The following is a 21,435-nucleotide window of genomic DNA, read 5'->3' on the forward strand; positions in this document are numbered from 1 at the left end:
ATTGTGAATGTGATGCAATGTGTTCTCGCACATTCTACAAGAGTCCTCCAGTCTAGAACAGGCAGCAGAGGACTCCCACTGGTGGTGTTTCCATAAGGACGAATCCCAGAAGTCTGCTCATAAAGAACAAAAGAAGCCCATGAAGTTTTGTAATTGAAGAGGGTATGAAGTGCACACGGGAAACATACCTTGGCATACCTGCTGCAGTACTTCTGTGAACCAATTAGAGTCTTCTCCCTGCCATGCACTCATATTGCTATGATTACTCATATCATTTTAACTGGTCACATTCTTAACACAGGCTTCTTCTTTTTCTCTTCCCATTTTGTGTTGATTTTAGGTGAGGATGTGTCAGGTGATCTCTGTGCAGACTCCCCTTCGCCTTCCAAGACCATAACATGTGAAATACCATGTGGAATGGACTGTGTTGTGACTGAATGGTCGCAGTGGTCATCTTGTTCTCACTCATGCGCCAGTAAAAATGCTGAAGGCAAGCAAAGCAGAACGAGATCAATACTGGCATTACCAGGGGAAGGTGAACAGCACTTCTCTTATGGCTATTCTTTGTTTTCTTTACAGACTTCTTGTGGCATGGCAAGGTTAGGAACTGTATATACCAGAACCATGGGAGTCTCATTTGGTACTTCCTTATTCATTGAGGAAAGTTGACTTTCCCTCTTGACTGATATGCTTTCAAACTATTTTGAGTCCTTGAGCCAGTAAAAGACTGCAAATGAGTAACATTACTTTCTTCTGACATGGCTTCAGATATGGCCCGGAATGCTACAATACCAAATATCTGAGGTGGATGTTAAAAACTTGAAGAGCTGTTCTGGAAACTCTGCCTTATACTTTAGCTTTCCTCATGGCTGTATGTGTTGAAATGTGTTATTTTTAATATAACCATAGCATGTTCTTTCACCAGCATCAAAATCTTCAAAACCTAGCAGCGTATTAGTGCTGCATTAGCAGTTGAATAGTGGCCCCCTGTGATCAGTTAAAAACACCCCAAAAATGCAGTTGGGAAAGAGCAAAGTTATGAATACACATGCCTAGGGTTATTAGATTAACATTTTTTAAAACAATAAATATAGCATGCAAATATTATGTATATTGTGGTGTGGTGAGGAGTGATTGTGAGTTGTGCCTCCTCAAGGTCATGTATCATCCCACGTTTTCCTGGAGAACTGTTTGGATTAGTCCCCAGCCCCAGTGAAATAAGAATAATTAATAATCTTTATCACTTGAAAATAATTTTCACCTACAAAGAAAGCTCTGTACAAATATTCATTAATCCATTCTGTTTCCAAATTGTATCTGATAACATTGAAGTCATGAGTTAATGAAGCTTTTTAATATATCGGAATATTTGATTTTTAAACAGATAAATCTACATAGAAAAATTAATTAAATGATGATGCATGTTCCTAATAATATTGATGGTAACTGTAGAGCCATAAATCCGAGAAAGCAAACTAAAGACACAGTGGAGAAAACTGTGTTTAGCTAGGGCCAAATATTTTTCTGTGAAAACTTGTGTTATCGTTAAAAAAATGAAAGCATATATTGGAATACTTAAATATTGAATTACACATTAAATATTTCATAGGTTACTTCCTTTGGAGGGACATGGGATAATTAAAGTCTGGAATATGTAATTTCAAAATCATTCCATTTGACTTCAGTGGTGACCTGTTTGTTCTACTTCACCCAACATGGATTTAGGGAAGGGTAATGTGGTAGCTTTTAATGGCCCCAAATATGTCTGAAAACAGTACAGTGACTTTGAAGGTTTAGAAGAGGCAATGAAAAGCAGTTTATGCAGTGTTGCCAATTATTGATAAAGTGGACCAACAGGACAATGCTGGTTAGATCAGGGTTTTTTATTGGTGTTTTATTTTTCTAATGTGAAACTATTTTATATCATAGAATCATAGAATTGTAGAGTTGGAAGGGATCCTGAGGAACATCTAGTCCAACCCGCTGCTTTGCAGGAATATGCAGCTGTCCCATATGGGGATCAAACCTGTGTTATCAGCACCACACTCTAATCATCTGAACTATATGTTTTTATATTGTGAGTTGCTTCAGGATGCCTCATGGGAAGTGATCCATAAATGAAATTATTATTTTTCTGGTCATTGACTATCTTGGCTGGGGCTGATGAGAATTGGAATCGCACACCTGGAGGGTGCCAGCTTCTTCACCCCTGAACTATAAATTTATACAACCCCTAAGTGAATGCCTATTACCATTTTGGATTGTGGCATTTCAGATTCATAGGTATGCATTTTAAAGATGAATTCTTAGGGATGGAAACACCTTCTGGGTGGCATTATGGACCACCTTTTTCCTAATTTTTATGCGAAAGGCCACACATAGTACCTTCATGTCTACAATATATGCAGTTTGCACTTTGTTGGTGCAAAATGGCATCAGCTGGACAGCTAAGGGAATGAAATTTAACAATTCGAACTTTTTTTCTCCTCCATAAGAACAACTTAAGAACTTGGAAATTATAGTTTTCCAATGGGAATTATATCACTAAATTTTTCAATAAGTATGCAGAACAAAGGATGGTTGTGTTTCAGTATGCCCTTGATTCACTTGGTGCTGGTCTCTGCCTCACTATTCCCCCCTTGTTGTAAGTGGTGGTGGTGGTATTGTTTATATGGTCATTTGAACACTGCAGCCTCAGGAAAGCAATGGCAGTAAATATAAGCTTGTGCATCTATAATTTTCTCCAAGTTTCTATGATGTTTGATATTTCATAGAACTATAATTAATCACCAGCTAGGGAATTCAGTTTTATCAACTCATACCAAATTCAAAGTTGGCTCTGTGTGGCTCCATTTTTTGATACACTTTGTAACTTAGCATAGAGATTGAAAAATCAACAACAGGTCCTATGAGTATTCCACAGAGTATGCATCGGGTCCTGTATCCCGTTGCATACTCTTGAGGGCAGCAGCTCACTGTAGTGGTAACATGTTCAGATCCCAGTCTTAGCTCCATCATGACTTCTGTAATCGCTACTCAGTGCTACCTCAGTGGTCTTTGTCAGCTTGTATGCTGGAATTGTGTTGGGCAGCCAGTTTTGGCTCTCTATACATGGAATACTGAAATCCCTGCTGTGTGTCTCTGAAGCTTAAGTCAATGTGCATAGGCTTCCATAGTGGATGCTTATGACTTAGAATAATGTATGGCTCAAATAAAATAAATGGCAATTGTGTTATTTGAGCGATACTTGATTATAAGCCATAGGATCCTGAAACTAGTATCATAAGTTGGGGAAATTGTCCTTTTGTGTGTGACTGAACACAGCAATGTGCAATACAGGCACCTTCCATTTTGTGCACATTCAAGGCACGCGTGATGGGTGACATGCACATCACTTTTGGCCCCAGAATAGGGCGGGTTTACACGCGCCCCACCAGTGCGCGCTGCGACTCAGAACACAACCCCCACGCAAATGGCGAGTTACCTCTACTAGTTTTTGGAAGATCCTTTATTGCAGCAGGAATGCAACCAGTTTTACACACACACACACTGCTATACACTGTTGCTTTTATCCTCTACAGGTGGAAAGTCATGCCCTCCTAGTCATGCACTAGAAGAATATCGTACATGCAACGAGCATGCCTGCAACCAGATCTACTGGGAAACATCAACATGGAGTCCCTGTTCAGAAAACATCTTGGCAACAGCTCTGAATGCTACCATTAATTGGAATGGTGAGCCTACCTGTGGAGTGGGCATGCAGACAAGGAAGGTCTTCTGTGTGAAGAATAATTCTGGCCAGGTCCCAGCCAAAAGGTATTGTTCAGGAATGCATGGCACTGGAGACACAGCATGTCCATATCCATAGTCTTTGGTTTGTCTTCTTCTAACTTAATTTCCTTCAATTTCCTTCAGACCTAAGAATGTCATTGTAGAAGTGTCAGTTTGCTAAGATAGCATGCAGACCATCACCACATGACTCTTCTTTCTTTCTGTACTGGTTGGGTGCTTCTGGGGTTTGGTGAACAAGGTAATACTAACCTAGTCTGCAAGAGGTGAAACAGACAGAGCTCTCTATCCACTTCATTCACTTAAAGAGAAAGGAAAATGCATAATAAGGCAAAAGCCAAAACAACCAATAGCCCCTGTCCCACAAAAGACATAGAATGTTAATCAGCCAAACATCTGGTTGAAGAGAAATGTTTTCCCCTGGTGAAAGATATGTAATGAAGGCGAGTCTTTTCTGGGGACAGCATTCAACAGACGGGGAGCCACCGCAGAAATGGACTGTTCCCTTTTTTTGCCACCCTCTGGACCTCTTGTGGAAGCAGCACACAAAGAAGGGCTTCAGATGGTGATTGCACTGTCCAAATCAGTTCATAAGGGGAGAGGCAGTCAGAGGATGTTATAAGGAACAAAGATCTGTAACTTCCATAGTTACTGTTTTTTTAAAAAATAAATAAATAAAAATAAAGCATTTTAAATTCTGGTGGAAGAATTGATGAAAGGGAAATGGTTTTCACTCTAAATGGGCTATTTTTCCAGAGTTATCCTTTCAGGAGGTCTTGTACCTAACCCCTCAAACTGTTTTTGTTTGTTTGTTTGTTTGTTTGTTTGTTTGTTTGATGATGGGATCTTTAAGCTCAACTGCTGAGAGAGATTTCCCCCCCTCAGAAAACAAACAAACAAACAAACATTTTCCTGAGCTTTAGAATGTGTGCACATTTGCATACTAGTCTAGATTACAGCCTGCTAGCAGAATTATCCCATAAAATTACTCCCATAAAAGAAAGGTATGTGTGAAATGTTCATTGCTATGTTGGTGTGTGTGTGTGTGTGTGTGTGTGTGTGTAAAGGTAAAAGGGCCCCTGACCGTTGGGTCCAATCGCGGACGACTTTGGGATTGCGGTGCTCATCTTGCTTTACTGGCTGAGGGAGCCGGTGTACAGTTTCCAGGTCATGTGACCAGCAGGACTAAGCCACTTCTGGCGAACCAGAGCAACGCACGGAAACGCTGTTTACCTTCCCGCCGGAGTGGTACCTATTTATCTACTTGCACTGCATGCTTTCAAAATGCTAGGTGGGCAGGAGCAGGGAACGAGCAACGGGAGCTCACCCCGTCGCAGGGATTCGAACTGCCGACCTTCTGATCGGCAAGCCCCGGGCTTTGTGGTTTAACCCACAGTGCCACCCACGTCCCTACACACACACACACACACACACACACACACACACTGTATATAATTATATATGTATGTTATTCTAAACAACGTATTTATCCCTATGTAATGATTTAAACTTCTGCTTTGCTTTAGAAGCCCAGAAAAGTAAGAAGCACAGTTGTTTCCCTATACATACATATATACATACAATCAATCAAGACATTGCTAATTATTTTCTGCACCGTTAATTAGTCTAGAGAATGACAGCCTAGTTTTAATCCTTGTGTGTCTCAGAACAATTCTGCTAAAAATGAGCAGGCTACGTTGAAAGTTAATTAAAATTCTTTAGATTAATGAGATTAATTGAGGAAAGAAATGTCTAGTGCCCATTGATAACCAGGAAGATTGTCAGTATGAGGGGTTTTTTTTTTTGTCATTTACTGTGTCATACAGTCTTTCAAGCATATTTTGGTCTTCATCCCTTATGTGGAAGTCGTGAGGGACAATGATCTTCAGTGGGACTCTAAAGCAGTGATGGCCCAAGGTGGTGCCCTGCAGATGTTGATGGACTACAACTCCCATCATCTCTGCTGGGTTTACCATACTTGCTTTGGGCCGATGGGAATTGGACTCCAACAACATCTGGAGGGCATCTTGTTGGCTGCCCCTGTTTTGAAGTGTTCAGGTAGGTCTTGAAAGTCGGAACACTGTTGAATCAGAAAGAGAAAGTGTTAAAGGAATGCAAATCTGCCTTGTAATGAAGAGGTAGCACAAAGTGACTGCAAGTATTGAGATTTCTGAAATTGGAACTTTAACCTATTATGGCTTCAGTGGGGGAAAATGATTTATACTGGTCACACCATGAGCCGCTTTGACTAATAGTATTATTAGACCATTGGGGAATCATAGCTGATGGGGCAGCCCTGTATGATCACAGTTAGGGATCTGTGTGCATCACATGTGCCAGAGAAGGGTGACCACAATGGAGATACCCCAGAACTTATAACAGAAAAATGCAAAGTTTATTGACAAACAAAATACTGATTCTTTAACTAGTTCGTTGCTGACTTTTGTATGCCAAATATGTACATCTTTGCAGGATAAGGCTTTTAGCCCTTGCTCCATCAGTAAACTCTGTGTCCTTTATCCTCCTTAACTCATTGAAAGCTTAGGCTGTCTGAGACTTGTGGTTTCCAAGTATAGGTTTCTGAATTTAATCATAATAATGAGCAGAAAAATTGTTTGTGACTAGACCTGCTTATTATATTGCATTTGACTATTTATGAAAATTTGAGCTTCCAGTGATTCTCTAAAAGCTATGGGAAGTGCTTAACCGCAGGGTAACTTTGAGAAGAAGATTTATGTATCTGCATAAATATTCAATTTAGGTTTTGCTGAAGTTATGAAATGTGGATTTTTGCTCCTATTACTTTGAAGGAGGTGGGAGCTAAATTCATTTTCCATTTTACAGACCTCCAAGTGGATAGAAAAATGAACAGTTCCTAGAAATAAATTTCAAAGAGATAATGGAAACAAAAATGCATTATATACCGAGAATTCATTTGAGAACAATATACACACTTATTAAAACAATGCATTTCACTGTTTCACTGGGATTAATTTTAAAAACTTTTTGTTTGACGTTATTAAATTTTTCACAATAGCAGCTTTTTGACCTGTGTTTAACTCCTACGATACTTTGAAAACTGTCAGTGATTAAGATACTGCTTGGTTTGGAAGTTATATTTCACTTGTGGGTGTTTCTCTAGCAATCTGTCTGCATGGAAATTAAGACTTTGAAAAGCTCATTCTTTCCTCTCCTTTGTTTTACTGCCCCATTTAGAACAGCTGATCTTTCACAGCATATAGAACTGCCCCTTTTACCTCCCTCTCATAATTCAAATTAGGGATTGCTGACATATGAATTTTATTCGTATTTTATATTAGAGAGTTGGGGGAAGGAAATTTTGTAGCCCATCCATCCAGGATTATTAGGCGATAAAGATTAGGACAAAGATGTATAAATGGGAGGAATGGGATCAAAAAAAATTAGCAGCTATTGGAAATCTCTCATTATAAAAGAAACTGCAAGAGATGGCTGTTTTCTGGATTTTATGTTAAAAGCCGGGACACAGACAAGTAGGGGGAAAGTAAATTCAATATGAACACTTTCAGGAAGGTGGTGTGTTTGGATTTGATTATGCTGCCTTTTAAGACAAGTTAAGTGATGCCTTGTTTTAACCATGATCTGTTCAACAAGCCACCAAGTACCCAGCTAAACAAATTCCAGCTTATTTCTCAAAAAAGATGTGTTTTGTTTTCCACCTGCTCTTGTCTTGTGCTCATGTATTTCTAGTATTATCTATGAAAACCTATACATGTCTACTTAGAAGTAAGGGCTTGTGTATAGTGTGTGTGTGTGTCTAGTTTGGAGTTCTTTAACAGAGTTCTCTGTTTTATTGCACAGCAGATATTACCCCCCCTTAAATAATTTTGGGGCTTTCTTAAAGGCAGTTCTCATATGTTACACTTAAATTTGTGTTCTCAGGTGCCCAGAATCCATCCGGCCAGACACAGTCCGCCCATGTTTGCTACCATGCAAGAAGGATTGTGTGGTGACCCCTTTCAGCGAATGGACACCTTGCCCTACCACCTGCCAACGTGGTAAGCTGCTTTAAAAGAGGGATAAAGAAGTTCTGGTCAGAACAAATAAACAATCCCTATCATATCGGCACAGAAGATAAAGTGATAAGCTTTTGTTTCCGTTTGGATTCAGGTAGTGAGCAATGCTATTTACCAGGCACCTTAATCCTATGAATTGGCTTTTGGTGCAGCAGTATTGATGCACGCTGCTGTAGCTAAAGCATCGCAAGCTGGGAGGAGCTCCATAGGTCTGTACCGCTTGCCAGAAACCTCAACCCAGCCTCTGATTTGTTAAGATTACATTTTCATCATTAGTTTCTCAGTACTTGCAATCTACCAAACCCTTCACAAAAGGTGTTAAGAACACAAGGACCTGGCTACCGATTCACAATTTAGAGCCAAACTAGACATATTAATTTATGGGTCAAATTAACATGCATGTGATTTAATTAAAGAAAAAACCCACATGTAAATAGCTACAGAGAAACAGAGCAGCCTTGGAACTATTTCTGTCCTTCTGATGGTAAGTTGCATCCCTGGTGGAGAAATTACTCTAGCTCTCTCTTTTCTCCCTCCTAAGGAAAACAGCATTTCTGAAACTGCTGTTTTCATTAGTGGCAGTGTAGGCTTTCCTTGAAATGCAAAGGGCACACAAAAAAAGGCAAGTACAAGATAGTCAGAGCTGGACTGGTGTGAAAACAGCTCACCCCTCTCTGCTTTCTCCATTGGATCAAATATCAAGTGTTTGCAGCTTGCAAACCATTGCCCTAATTTGAATTGGGCTGTGGCTCAGTCCAAATCCAGCATAACCACACATCACACTTTTGCACAGACATCAATATCATGTGCATGTTATGGAGCAATAATCAGGAAAAGTTGGAAAGTTCTGTTTGAAGACCTTGAAGATATGGGCTCATTTTCAGCACAGGGCTATTTTTGTTTGTTTTAATTTGATAGGATATTCAGGTCCCCCCTCCCATCTCCTAAAGTACAGAACTATGCTTTGAGCTAAATCATTGGATAGTGGAAGTTTTCCCACGTGTCCAGTGGCTTTCTCAGAAGCTTGATGCTAAGTGGAGTTGATGGTGGCAAAACATTCTAGAAATGTAGTGTGTTCAGTATCAAACAATCCAAAGCCATTTCATCCCCCTTGAGATTTCACAGCAAAACTGCCATCAGAAATGTGGTTTTCAGTGAGCACTGAAAGCACAGGAAAAGCTCAGTTTTTGTACAGTAATGCCTAATTCTGTTGTCTGCATGAAAGTTATAATTGTTCCCATCATTTTTGCTCTTGTGTGCTCTGCCTCTACAAAAATTGCAATTCACACAGTAAGTTTTTCTCGATAGATTTTTCCTGTCGTTTAAAAACAGTGAATAGTACTTTAATTAGTTGTTTGCTTTTTGTACTCTCAACAAACTGTATATGAATAAGGAGAATAAATTAACTACAGTGCTGAATTACACTGTTTATTAAATAATCCTGTACAATTAAAAAAAACTCCTCCAAATTAATTATTTAACCTCATTGGCAGAGTTATCATTCTAATATGATTCTAAATTAAAACTTGAGTTGTGGGAATTTTGTTGCTCACTTGATTTGCTATTGAGATGGCTATACTGGAAGTTCTTTAATTTGTGCTGCACAATGAAAAATGCAACATGATTGGAAGTTTAGAAATCAGTTCATGTTCTATGCATATGAATTAAATAGAAGAGATTATTTAACAAAGACAATATGTAACTAAATGCCTAAGCCGCAGACAAAGCAGGAGGCAGTTTTACATATCAGATATTAAATTAAATATCTGCCAAAATAACAAGCGGCTAGGCAAGCAACTTTCAAACAATCAAACAAAACAGATATTGACATTGGAACAAATCCTTTGCCTCAGATAAAATACAAAAAGCTGAACTGGGGAATTGGTGTCCAGCTTTCCCACCTATTGCTTGTCCTTCAGCTAAATGTCATCGGACTGTTTTCTGCAAAGAGTTGTCATACTCCAGGCTTCCTCAACCTCGGCCCTCCAGATGTTTTGAGACTACAATTCCCATCATCCCTGACCGCTGGTCCTGCTAGCTAGGGATCATGGGAGTTGTAGGCCAAAAACTTATGGAGGTCTGAGGTTGAGGAAGCCTGTCATACACCATGAATGCACGTAGATGATATTTTGCTTAAGGAAATAAAGAGGTGGAAACTAATAATTTACAACAAGAATTTGGAGCAAAACGCAGAGGTCCTGCCAACAGCACAGCACACAGTGGCACCACCACCAACAGGGCTTCCTCTTCCAGTCCTAAGGCTCCAGGTGGTTGATATTAGGTCCTTGGGTCCCAAGTCATTTCAGAGCTTTGCATGCTAGTTCAACCACCTTATATTGGGTGCAGTAGCTCACTGGCAGCCTGTGCAGTGCTCTGAGGAGCAGTGACACATCGCCCCGTTTGGCTGCCTGCTGACCAACCAGGCAGCAGCATTCTTCACTAGCTGCCAGACCATCTTCAAGGGCAGTTTCACATGACATGCATTGTAGTAGCCCGGACTAGACATCACTAGGGCATGGAAGGGAAATACAAAAACAGAAGAACATCCAAAGTGATGTGCCCCAAGATGCCCCAAGGTTGGGGTGGGGTAGATATGGATTTTATTTCCAAAGCAGCCTGAAACATTTTGGCCAACTTGTATTTAAAGGTCTTCTTCAGAGGTTAAATTGGAAAGCAGCCTGCAGAGATCACTGTTAGATATATCTCCTATAAACATTATCAAGCACCGTATATGACATCAGGTATGGAGCAGCTGGGCATCGCTTGAGGAAAATGTTCTCATGAGCCAAGTTAAGGTCCCTGCTGGACCCAATAATGCATGCAAGCAAAGATTCACAACACTTGCTGTTTTATCTTAGTAAACTTGAAAGAGCTTCAAAAAATATATATATGCTGCCTTATTTTGGGGAGAAAAGAGATAACATCATTCTAGATAAAGTGATGTTTGGAAAATTTGGAAAAGAAGTCAGACAATTGAGGAACAATCTACATAATTAGAGGGTTAGAGTTGACCATGGAGGTCAAAGTTATGAGAAGAGTGTGCCTGCCCCTAGGAGGAACTGCCTGCTATTTTCCATCCATATGGGAACATACAGGAATTATTATTATTATTATTATTATTATTATTATTATTATTATTTCCCACCCATCTGGCTGGGTTTCCCCAGCCACTCTGGGCGATTCACAGCATATATCAAAACATAATAAAATATGAAACATTAAAAACTTCCTAATATAGGGCTGCCTTCAAATGTCTTCTAAAAGTCAGATAGTTGTTTATTTCCTTGACATCCAAAGGGGGGGGGGTTCCACAGGGAGGGTGTCACTACCGAGAAGGCCCTCTACATACAGTTGAATCATACAATCCCTGGCTATGCAGAATGAGTCCATTACTATATCCTAATTCATTAGTTCTAGAAAATATCTCAAGTAGCATGGCTTTGTGTAGCAATAGCATGTATAGAACGCCATGCTTAGTGGCACAGATGTTAGATATGAATATACATTGACATCATGTGATGGTTCATCATCATTGCCTATGGAAGGATAACAACTTAGGGGTTATAGTGGCCAAGGAGACCTGCTGCCCTATACTAGCAAGTGCCTTTTGTTTTTTGAAATCCACAACAACCAATTACTATCCACATATATAAAAGACACAGTTCTGTTTTGTTTTTGTTTGTTTTTTAAAAAAACCTTTCTTTGAACCCTCCACAGGAGAAAGGCCTGTCCCACACATGTAAGAAGATTGTTGGGTTGGTGTAAGAATATGATGTGGCTTTAGATGCCACATGTTTGTTAATCTCTAACACTCTTCTACTCTCTCTCTCTCTCTAGATTGTACCTAGAATTTTCAACTTGGTAACACATGGAAATAAAGTCATATGTTTTACTAGATTCAGTGTAACCAAAGGCAGGATTTGAAGTTTGACACTTTTCAAATCAAAGGCAAAATCACTAATGCATGAAATTACCTAACTCTGAAAGAAAGAAAGAAAAAACATTTTTCTACCATTTTAAAATATTTTCTCAGGTAATGCTCCTGCAATGAAACAGTCCCGCTACAGGATTATTATTCATGAGGCTGTTAATGGAGGACAAGAATGTCCAGACACCTTGTTTGAAGAAAGGGAATGTGAAGACATCCCTCTTTGTGCTGTATACAGGTATTGTGTGTGTGTGTGTGTGTGTGTGGATATAAGAATGTCTAAATATGAGGGCTGCAGTACTGTATTCACAAAATGGCCAGTAAATTTAATACATATTTGTTGATTTTCATTGGGACATTGAAAATAGGCTAATATCTTTTTGGAAATATAGGATGGTATCCAGCTAACTCTTTTTTGTAAGCCCATGGAATTTCTACTTGTGCAAGGAACTCCCCCATGTGCTCCTTCCCTTCCCAAATCTGCTCCAAAGGGCTGGGGTTAAACCCACAACAGCTTTAGGGGGCGTACAGGGGCAACAGAATGAGATGGGGGCAAGTTCCATTGCAAAGGCAGAAATTCTTGTTCAGTATACTTGTTATCTTCAGATACAAGACAGTAGTTCAGTTTAACCAGATTTCTGGAAATACACATTTCTTTGGTAAAGTGGTGGAGAGAGTAGTACAGGAGAGAGTTGCAGGTGTTCCTTGAAGATATGAATCATCTACTGTTGATCCATTTCCATCTGGGTTCAGGACTGAATCAGCCATGGTTGTCCTGATGACTGACCTAAATTGGGACAGGGATGGAAGGAGTATGATTCTGCTTCTTGATTTCTCAGGGGTTTTTGATAACATTGAATATGGGTTGGGTATTGGGGTTACTGTTCTACAGTGGTTCTGCTCTTACCTACAGGGTCAAGTCGAGAGAGTTACATTGGGAGACTCTGTTTGGCCCCATGGTCTTTGTGATATAGTTTATCACAGGGTACATTCTTATTCTTATGCTGTCCTGGGGGATTCCCTAACCCTTCATAGCAGGCTTTTGACGGGCACTGGTACTGCAGTAGGAGTCTGATTTGGCAAAAGATATCTCTTCCCCTCCCCTCTGCTTTCTGCTGGTGGGAGTGTCCCATGGGTGAAACTCCACTCACAGAATTTCTGGATTAAAGCCATAGTCATTAATTTATCCAATGTTACCACTTGCTACACCCAACAATAATAATTAAAGTATAATTCAAACTGTGTAATTTGTTGTTGTTGTTGTTTTTTTAAAAAAAACACCACACATTTTGAAACACCAACACATTGCTTAACCCACTGAGACAACATAGCTACGGTATACATTTTGAAAAAATGTGTGTTGCCTGTTTGAACACTTCAAATAAATGTTTATTTTAATAAGTGATTCACATATGTTTGTTTAAGTTAAGCCTGGTGTAAATTTAGACATGTGCCAAGAGCTTGAAAACCCAAAGCACAATTTTGCACTCACCTGTGTGCATTCATCTGTATACTTTTGCAAACAAGGATATTTTTGTTGGATTGAAGCTCAAGTGGATAAATGACCCTGAGCTGGTTCATGGTTTATCATGAGGAGAACAAGTTGCAGTGAGCTTAAGGCTGATTCATGCCTCCCCTCTCCTACTCCAGGGCAGCCACAAAGAAAGTATCTGAAGATTTTGCTTTGTTTTTGAGCATTCTTATGTTTAGTCAGCTAAACTGTGATTTGCTGAAGCAGACTCACATTTTGAAGTTAGCTTTTAAAACCCCCATCATTGCTAAGATTAACCACATTTTATCAGGTCTGGAGGAAAGAATGAGCTGTTGCTAATCAAAAGCTTCAGATCTGGTCATGGCTGCAGCAGATGAGAAGAGAGGAGGTGGATTTCATGAGCAGGAGGCATGCTGCAGATAAAGCCATACTTTATCATGATGTCCAAAACTTGCCCATTCAACCAGTAGAAATATAAGTTATCCACGTAAGTGAATGAGAAAACAGAATGGCTTCACTCCTTCTATAGCAGGAGTGAAAAGTCTTTTCCAGGGCCATGTTCTGTCATGAACCACCTTCCAGGGTCTGCATGCCAGTTGTAAGCATGACTGCAGGTACAGAGTAATGGATAGATTACTGTATCAGAATAAATAAGGTGTCATTTATTGCAATTATAGGCTTTGATTAGAGGAGCCTTGGTACGTTCCAAATGTTTTGCATTACATCCCAAGTCATCACAGTCAATGTTCAAGGAAGGAGAGACTTGGTGTTTAAAGTGTCTGGAGAATGAGACTGAATCAGAAGCTGTAATTAATGGCTTGTTCTTTTCTGAAACAAATAAGTAAATCAGAGTATATAACCATAGTTCTTCTTTTGTTGCAATTCCAGCTGGAAGATCCACAAGTGGAGCTGGTGTATGTTGGTGCCAGATTCTGTAAGACAAGGTGTGCTAGGAGTCAATGAAGCATGTGGTCACGGTTTGCAGTCAAGAGGTAAGAATGCACAAGTTAAACTGCCATTTTGAAATGCTGGTTTCCAGAATATTTTTTTGTTAGTCGGCTGCACCTTACGCCATCTAACACTTGGGCTTACATTGGAGTGGGAAGCTACCTTTTTTGGAATTCAGCCATTCCTCCAAAGGCCAGAAGTAGGCATAGCCTATTGTATATGTGTGTGTACGGATACAAGCTATAGAAACAGCAGACATACCGTATGCACTTGCAGACAACACACAAACATGCACATACCCTCACACACCACCCATACACATTCATGCACATTTAGCACACACACAGTCTTTCTCACACACAATGTTGCATGTGCACATGTGCACGTGTGAACGTGCGCACACACAAACACGTATACACAATCAGCATCACCAGCCCGGGGGGGGGGGGGCTGGAAAGTTATATGCATACTAAAAATGCAATATTTTCCCCTGCCGCTCATACCAGTGCTGGGATACGGATGGAATGCTGCCTTTTACTCAGAAAATAATGGGGTTATTTCCAACCTCACCACTGTGGTGCTAAGCACTAAAGTTGGAGAGAAAAGATCCAGTTTTAGTTCTAATCAGCACAGCACTAAGATGGGAGATAAAGCCCACTGCTTATACTTTAAGAGTACCTATACTTCTCATTTATTGCCTCCCACTCTGCTTTGTACTTTCCTTGGGTTTTTATGAAGCCATTCCGGTGACTGTTTTGGTTTTTCTTTTGTATTGTTAGTGTTACTGTATTGTGATTTACTAGTGTTGTTTTCTGTTTCAAGACTTAATAATAAAATGTATTTTTTTTATAAAAAGGGTTTATTTGTAATCTTAGTGGTGGTGATTAGTGCAAAGATCAGAGATTTAAGATCCTTCTACCTTCTCTTTATTGAAGATTTATTTTATGAGGCCTTTGTTGGCCACTGATAAATCAGTTGGTTTCTTTTTAACTTGTATGTTAATAACCTAGTGACTGCTGTTTTGTTTTGAGTGGTGATTCTATTGAACTTCTGGTTTGTAAAGTAATTTAGTAATTTATGCAGAAGTTTTAATGCACAATCCAGACGCAAATAATTGACGGGGGTAGGAAGAGTAATATAGATGCTGATGTGTCTATACACGATGCAAGAGAAGTGCATGCAACAAAAGTGTCAGTTAAGGTGCTTCATAAAATATTCCATTGCTGACTCAAGAATGGATACAATGGAAATGGAAATGGTTGTCAATAATTCAGTCCATGCTTTCTGAGGAATGACAAAAACTGTAGGAGAACTTGTCTTCCTAAAAGCACATTATGCCATATTTTAGTATGACTTGTTGGCTCTATGAGTATCAGTGCCTGGAGCATGATAATTAAATTATAAAAGCACAACTTTGAGAGCACTAATACGGGAACGTGAAACAGACTGGTACTATTGAGAGGTTAAGCACACCCCTTGACTACAGTTTTAGTACAGTAGCTGAGGTATCTGGTTGTTAGTCATTCCTGCTAGAAAAACAAACAAAACACTTTAATGGAAGGTTATCTCAGTAGAAGATGATCACATGTACAGTACCATATGTTTGAAAGTTTAGAATTTCAATTTTTGGTGATGAGCTGTAACATGTGCATAATTTGGGAGCAATAAAAAGAAAAGTCTGTGCAGGGAATTGAAGTAAGTAAATGTTTTAGAAAAATAGAGAATAAAGTTACCTGGGAGGTTTGGCTGCACGAACTTTCATTTCAGAGGTATGAAGGCAGTTGCTTCTATTGGAATACCATTCCAGATTTATTTCTCTTTCTATTTGCTATATGATTTGTTGTTCTTGGTTTCTTTTCCCAGTAGATATGTGAGCTGTCTGGATTCATTGTCAAAACCTTAAATCCTTTTGTAAGACTTAGGTTGTTTTTTGTTGTTGGGTTTTTTGAAAGATAAAAAGATTCCAAAACAAAAACTCTTAAACTTTCCAAGTTGATGTTCAACATCTCCATCTGCAAATCTGAGTTTATGTTTGTGGAATAATAGTCATGGATATTTATTAGGAAAAGTTCTATAGAAACCATTCCCCGCCCCCAAACAAACAGTTCCTAATTATCTCCTCCATTTTAAGTCAGTTGAAAACATGCAAAGAGTAGGATGATATGGACTACAAATAACTTCCAAATTGCTTTTGGGTTCTGTAGCACATTAGGGAGACAAACTGAATTAAAACAATTCTCATAGGTGGGCAGTGGAGAGATAAGAACAATAAATGTGAGAAACAAGGTACTAGGATGTGGGATTATAGATATCATTGTCTATTTAACATGGATAGCTCAATAGTACAGTTTCCTCATCTTGGCCAGTGGTGAGGTAACATTTTACATTGTCTCTGGAACCAAGAGACCTAAGAACTCTGTTTGCAGAATATCTATTTGTTTGTTTTGAGTTTTTTTAATTATGTATTTCATGTTTCTTATCTTGTATTTTTATGTTGTGAACTGTGTTGGGATTGTCGGGTGAAGGGTAGTGCTCAAATCTAATAAATGTTACGTCTCACCAGTTAAGCAAAATACATTAAATGTTGTGGTGGGGCAAGCTGTGAGGTGAGGGTGGAGGTCTGAGCAAGCTGTGAGGAGATAGGTCCAAGGGGGTCAGTGAGGTATAAAGGAAGGGGAACATGGTTAGGTGCAAAGAGAGGAGGGTTTGGCCAGGTGTTGGGGAAATGGTGGCAGAGGGGCTGCTAGGTAAGCAAGGTGAGGGAAGAGAAGTGAGAAGTGTGGCATATATACTGTAAATATAGATATAGATATATATTTTTCAGTCATCCCAGTGCATGGCCAGGAAATAACTCTAAAACAACAAGATAATAAACTAGGTACTTAATGTAAGCAGAAATTATCACTATCTACCAATATTATAATTCTTTTGAGGTTAAAATATCCTTGACATATCCTTGCTTGGTAGTTGCATGAACTTACTGTATTTGCTAATTATGAGTCATTTTCTGAAAATAATATTTCAAAATAGAGCATGTACTGTACATCTAAGCTTACATTTATTATCAGGGATAAGTGGCAGAGCAATCATTTAAGGTTTCGCTATAGCAACCTTGTGACAGAAAATGAATCACTGTCCTGTTATTTAAGGGTTCTAAACAATGACTCTTGCATGTAAAGGGGCACCCTTACTTAAAATACTTTTGTGTGTGTGTGTGTGTGTGTGTGTGTGTGTAGATAATTTTCTACTTCAGAATATAGTTGTGGTGCTTCTAAAGCCACCGCTCCAAAAGAAAGAGCTCTTGTCCCTTGTTGGACACACTAGACTCTTGTACTGATGTGCAAACGCCGTGCAGTGGCAATGGGGGCTGAGCTGTCCTTTCCCATTCCCCTCAGTGTACCAGCCTGCCTGGAGTCCTTTAATTACATTACTTGTTTATGTAGCTGCCTACTCTTACACAGCCTGGTGCTCTATTTTGTGGCATTTGCACTTTGATTTTGTAGCCGTATGAATGGAACATAGCCACTTTTTTTGCATTTCGGCTGTTCCTATGCAAACACTGAGTTGCCCTTTTGCTTGTGCAATGGAACTGCCCCCTCCTCTCCTATTCTCTGAAGCCTCCACCCCCGTGCATTCTCAAGATGTGCTTCATAGAGTTGGTAGACCCGCTAGAGTAGATTTTGTGGGTGCACACAGAGAGGAGAGGAAGTCCCACCACACAATAATAATAATAATAATAATAATTTTTATTTATACCCCGCCCTTCCCAGTCAAGACCGGGCTCAGGGCGGCTAACAACAAATAATATCAACACAAATATAAAAGAAACATTTCAGTTAAAACAACAGAATAATACAATATTAAAATTCAATTTTAAAATTAAAAATCTACGAATAAGATAAAACCATTATAAATAAAACCTTAGGGGAGGGTAACCGTGGGGTCAGACTGCGTCAGTCCGAAGGCCAAGTGGAACTATGCACTTGCAACATTGGATGCAACCCATTGTCTCCAATACATGCACTTACGGAGAGAAGAAAATGGCCTAGTGCAACCTCAAACCTCCTGGCTGCACACAGAGTTTGACCATGTACATATAGCTCAAATCCTCCCCTTATTGAATATTAGAGAACTGGAGCTCCTTATGTGTCAGTTGCAATTTTAGTAGCAGCTCTCTGGTTGCCACTGCATAGGCTTTTTTCCCTTACCTGTAGTCACCCCAACATCATTTGCAGCCAAATATTTTGATGGTAGAGCTCTGGAAGTGATCCACCGGAAACAAATGAGTTCTCAGAGCAATTCAGGACAGATTCTCCAGATTTCACAGTTTCTGAAAGAATCCCTTCCTACCTCCTTCTACATCTGAGAACCTCCTAGGGGGGTAAATAATTGACCATGCCAGTATACAATAAATTAATCAGTTAAGTTTAAATGACTTCATACAAAATTATCATTGATGGCCTGATTATTACTATTTTTTTGCAGACGTCCTGGGTACGCATTAACCTTGGGGAAGTCTGTAAAGGATTGCCATTGGCATACTATCCATTAGACAAGTGCTTGAATTACAGCTCTATTTTATTTCACCTTGCTAATTCACTGCTTGTTATAGTCTTATGTCACATCCACCATCTAGGGTTTTTTATCATAATAAATTCATTCATGTTCTTAAGAACAGCAATTTAAATAATTGGATGGTTATATGGTCAGAAGGGTGGGGAAAGGAATATATCTATCTTTTTTGCTTTCAGTTCCTATTACATGTACACCATTTAAGTATAGTTTTTATGTTATTAATCTGCACTCAAATGTAAAAATACTGCCCTTTTTTGTAGCCATCAAAATAACAGCTTGTGCATGTTGAGTCAAATTAAATGCTTTCTTCAAAGGTGTCCTTTATATCCTGCAGACTAAAGAGTCCCTCTGTTTTAAAAACATTCCTAAGAAGGTGGAGCCCTGTTTCATGTCATGCCCCTAATTCAAGGACAAAGCAGAGCTTTTCTAAAGCCATCTTGTTTATTTTCTTGACAATGCTATCAGCCCATTCTAAACATGTATCGTTGGACTTTAATGTGGAATATTAAAGGTGACTCCAACATAGCAAGCTGCCCTCTTATCTAGAAGCAGAAGCGTTTGAACTCCTCCTCACAACCACACTGGAACAGGGGGTGGCAAGTGCAGAGGCCTGAGGCTCACTGTAGTTCATTCTTGCAATGCTAAACTTCACTTTAACATTAAGTGCAATCTAGCCCCAAATCGTTCTATCAACACTCTGAAAACCAAGAAGAGTCTTTATAGCAATCTGACCTGACAGTGATATGTGCAGTGTTACATTTTAACCAAAGGCAATTTAGTAATGTACCGAGTTTCAGTAAATTGAAGATGATAAACATTGTGTCAGGCAAAATTATACATGTGACTTCAGTGCAAAAATAGGCAATGTCCCCCCTCTGATGGCTTTTTATCAGGGCCGGCCCTATGGCAAGGCTGGGTGGCGTAGGGCGCCAGGGCGCCGGGACGCCAGGGGGCACCGCACCGCGAAACGGGGCGAGGGGGGGCGCTGGAGGGATCTTCGCGCCAGGGCGCCAGATATGCTTAAGACAGCCCTGCTTTTTATATATAGTACCTACACATGAAAAGTAAGGCACAGGGAGGCCGGAGTTTAGAGCACCATACTTCTATCCAGTGTTCTCGAAGCTACGAACATGAGTTTGACCAAACTGCGGGAGGCAGTGGAAGACAGGAGTGCCTGGCGTGCTATGGTCCATGGGGTCACGAAGAGTCGGACACGACTAAACGACTAAACAACAACAACAACTTCTATCCAAACTGGGTATTTTCTCCTAGCATAATACAGAAGACTTGAATTACAATATAAATGCCTTATGCAAGAAACATTAACAAAAATAACGAGAGCAAAAGACTTGAAGGGACATCAAAGCTTTTCACAGTATGGCTTTCTCCATTAATGGGAAGGGATGAGAGACCCACCACCAGATCAATGAGAAATGCGCCTGTTAAAGTCAGGTCTAAATGTACACAGTTCAGAAGCGATATTAGCATTTCTCGCTCATCATCACACAGCTGGTTGTGTGGAAGCTTTATTTAATAGTTTAGGGAAAATAAAGGCCACTTTTGTTTAAGGTGCTCCTACTTTAATGTGGAAAATGGTCAAGGGGTGATGAGAGAGTACAGGGATCCTTTTAAATATCATTCCTTTATTAAGTTTGGTCCTCCTTAGATTTCTTTTATCTACTGTGCAGTGCCTTTGATTCAAGCGACCATCTTAGGCAATGTGTTCCCCCCTTCTTTTTCTTTCTGTATTTTTTTAAAATGACAGCAGAGCACTAAGCAAGAGTATATAGTAGATGAAAGATGTCTTTAGAGATCTAAACTGTTCAGGGACTTGCTCAAGAGGATGAAAGACATAATGAGAGAGGAAATGAACATCAATCTCTCTTGAACACTGAAGTGAGGTTCTTCTGGTTGTTATTCACTTTACACTATTTCATAGTGAAACTGCTATTCCTCTGTTTAAGGGTTGCGTCGTTCCAGTGGCATGGTTGAGACTTTTCACAAGGATTGTTTTGTCAAAACAGAATTTGGCTCCTCCTTATTTGAATTTGTTATGCTATGTTATGGTATTTGGCTGTGGCCTGTGGGTAGCATTCTGAGGAGAATGAGAAGTGAAGAATCACAAGCCATGGATTAAAGCCAATAGTAAGAACGAAAGTCCAAACCAAGAGGCAGGATCAAGATGTAACCCATAAAACTTGATATTGGTATATGCACCCTTTTTATGAATGACATGTGTCAACAGTGTATCTGAAGAAGTGTGTATGCACACGAAAGCTCATACCAAAATAAAAACTTAGTTGGTCTTTAAGGTGCTACTGAAGGAATTTTTTTATGTGTCAACAGCAGAAGTATGGCTTTAAGTATAAAGACTTGGCATGCCATGGGGGATATTGTATTTTGTAGATTGGAAATATTGAGGGTAAGGGAGAGAAATCCCAGAGGGTAAGGGAACACAAATTCCAAACATACAGGAGTAGGCCACACCAGAAAAAGCATGGGCTTGTCTGGTAGCTAATTGGATTATTTTTTTCTGTGAAGGAGGGAGAGGGAGAGGGAAAGAGGGAAAGGCAGGGGTGGTGGGAAAAGTATTGTTGCCATATAAGGAGAAAGAATGGCACTGGGGATTTGCCAGGCTATCATGGATG

The 21,435-nt window shown here is 39.7% G+C and overlaps 1 protein-coding gene across 1 annotated transcript in view; it reads left to right on the top strand.

Moving 5' to 3' along the window:
- The window catches only part of THSD7B (thrombospondin type 1 domain containing 7B), a 216,094-nt gene that overhangs the window by 66,926 nt on the left and 127,733 nt on the right, over positions 1-21,435 (top strand). The window contains exons 6-10 of the mRNA XM_035130631.2: positions 341-535; positions 3,582-3,816; positions 7,711-7,826; positions 11,878-12,010; positions 14,153-14,256. Coding sequence (XP_034986522.2) covers positions 341-535; positions 3,582-3,816; positions 7,711-7,826; positions 11,878-12,010; positions 14,153-14,256 — 783 coding nt within the window. The remainder of the gene's footprint in view (positions 1-340; positions 536-3,581; positions 3,817-7,710; positions 7,827-11,877; positions 12,011-14,152; positions 14,257-21,435) is intronic.

Source organism: Zootoca vivipara, chromosome 1 (assembly GCF_963506605.1).
Source record: "Zootoca vivipara chromosome 1, rZooViv1.1, whole genome shotgun sequence".
Classification (NCBI taxonomy): domain Eukaryota; kingdom Metazoa; phylum Chordata; class Lepidosauria; order Squamata; family Lacertidae; genus Zootoca; species Zootoca vivipara.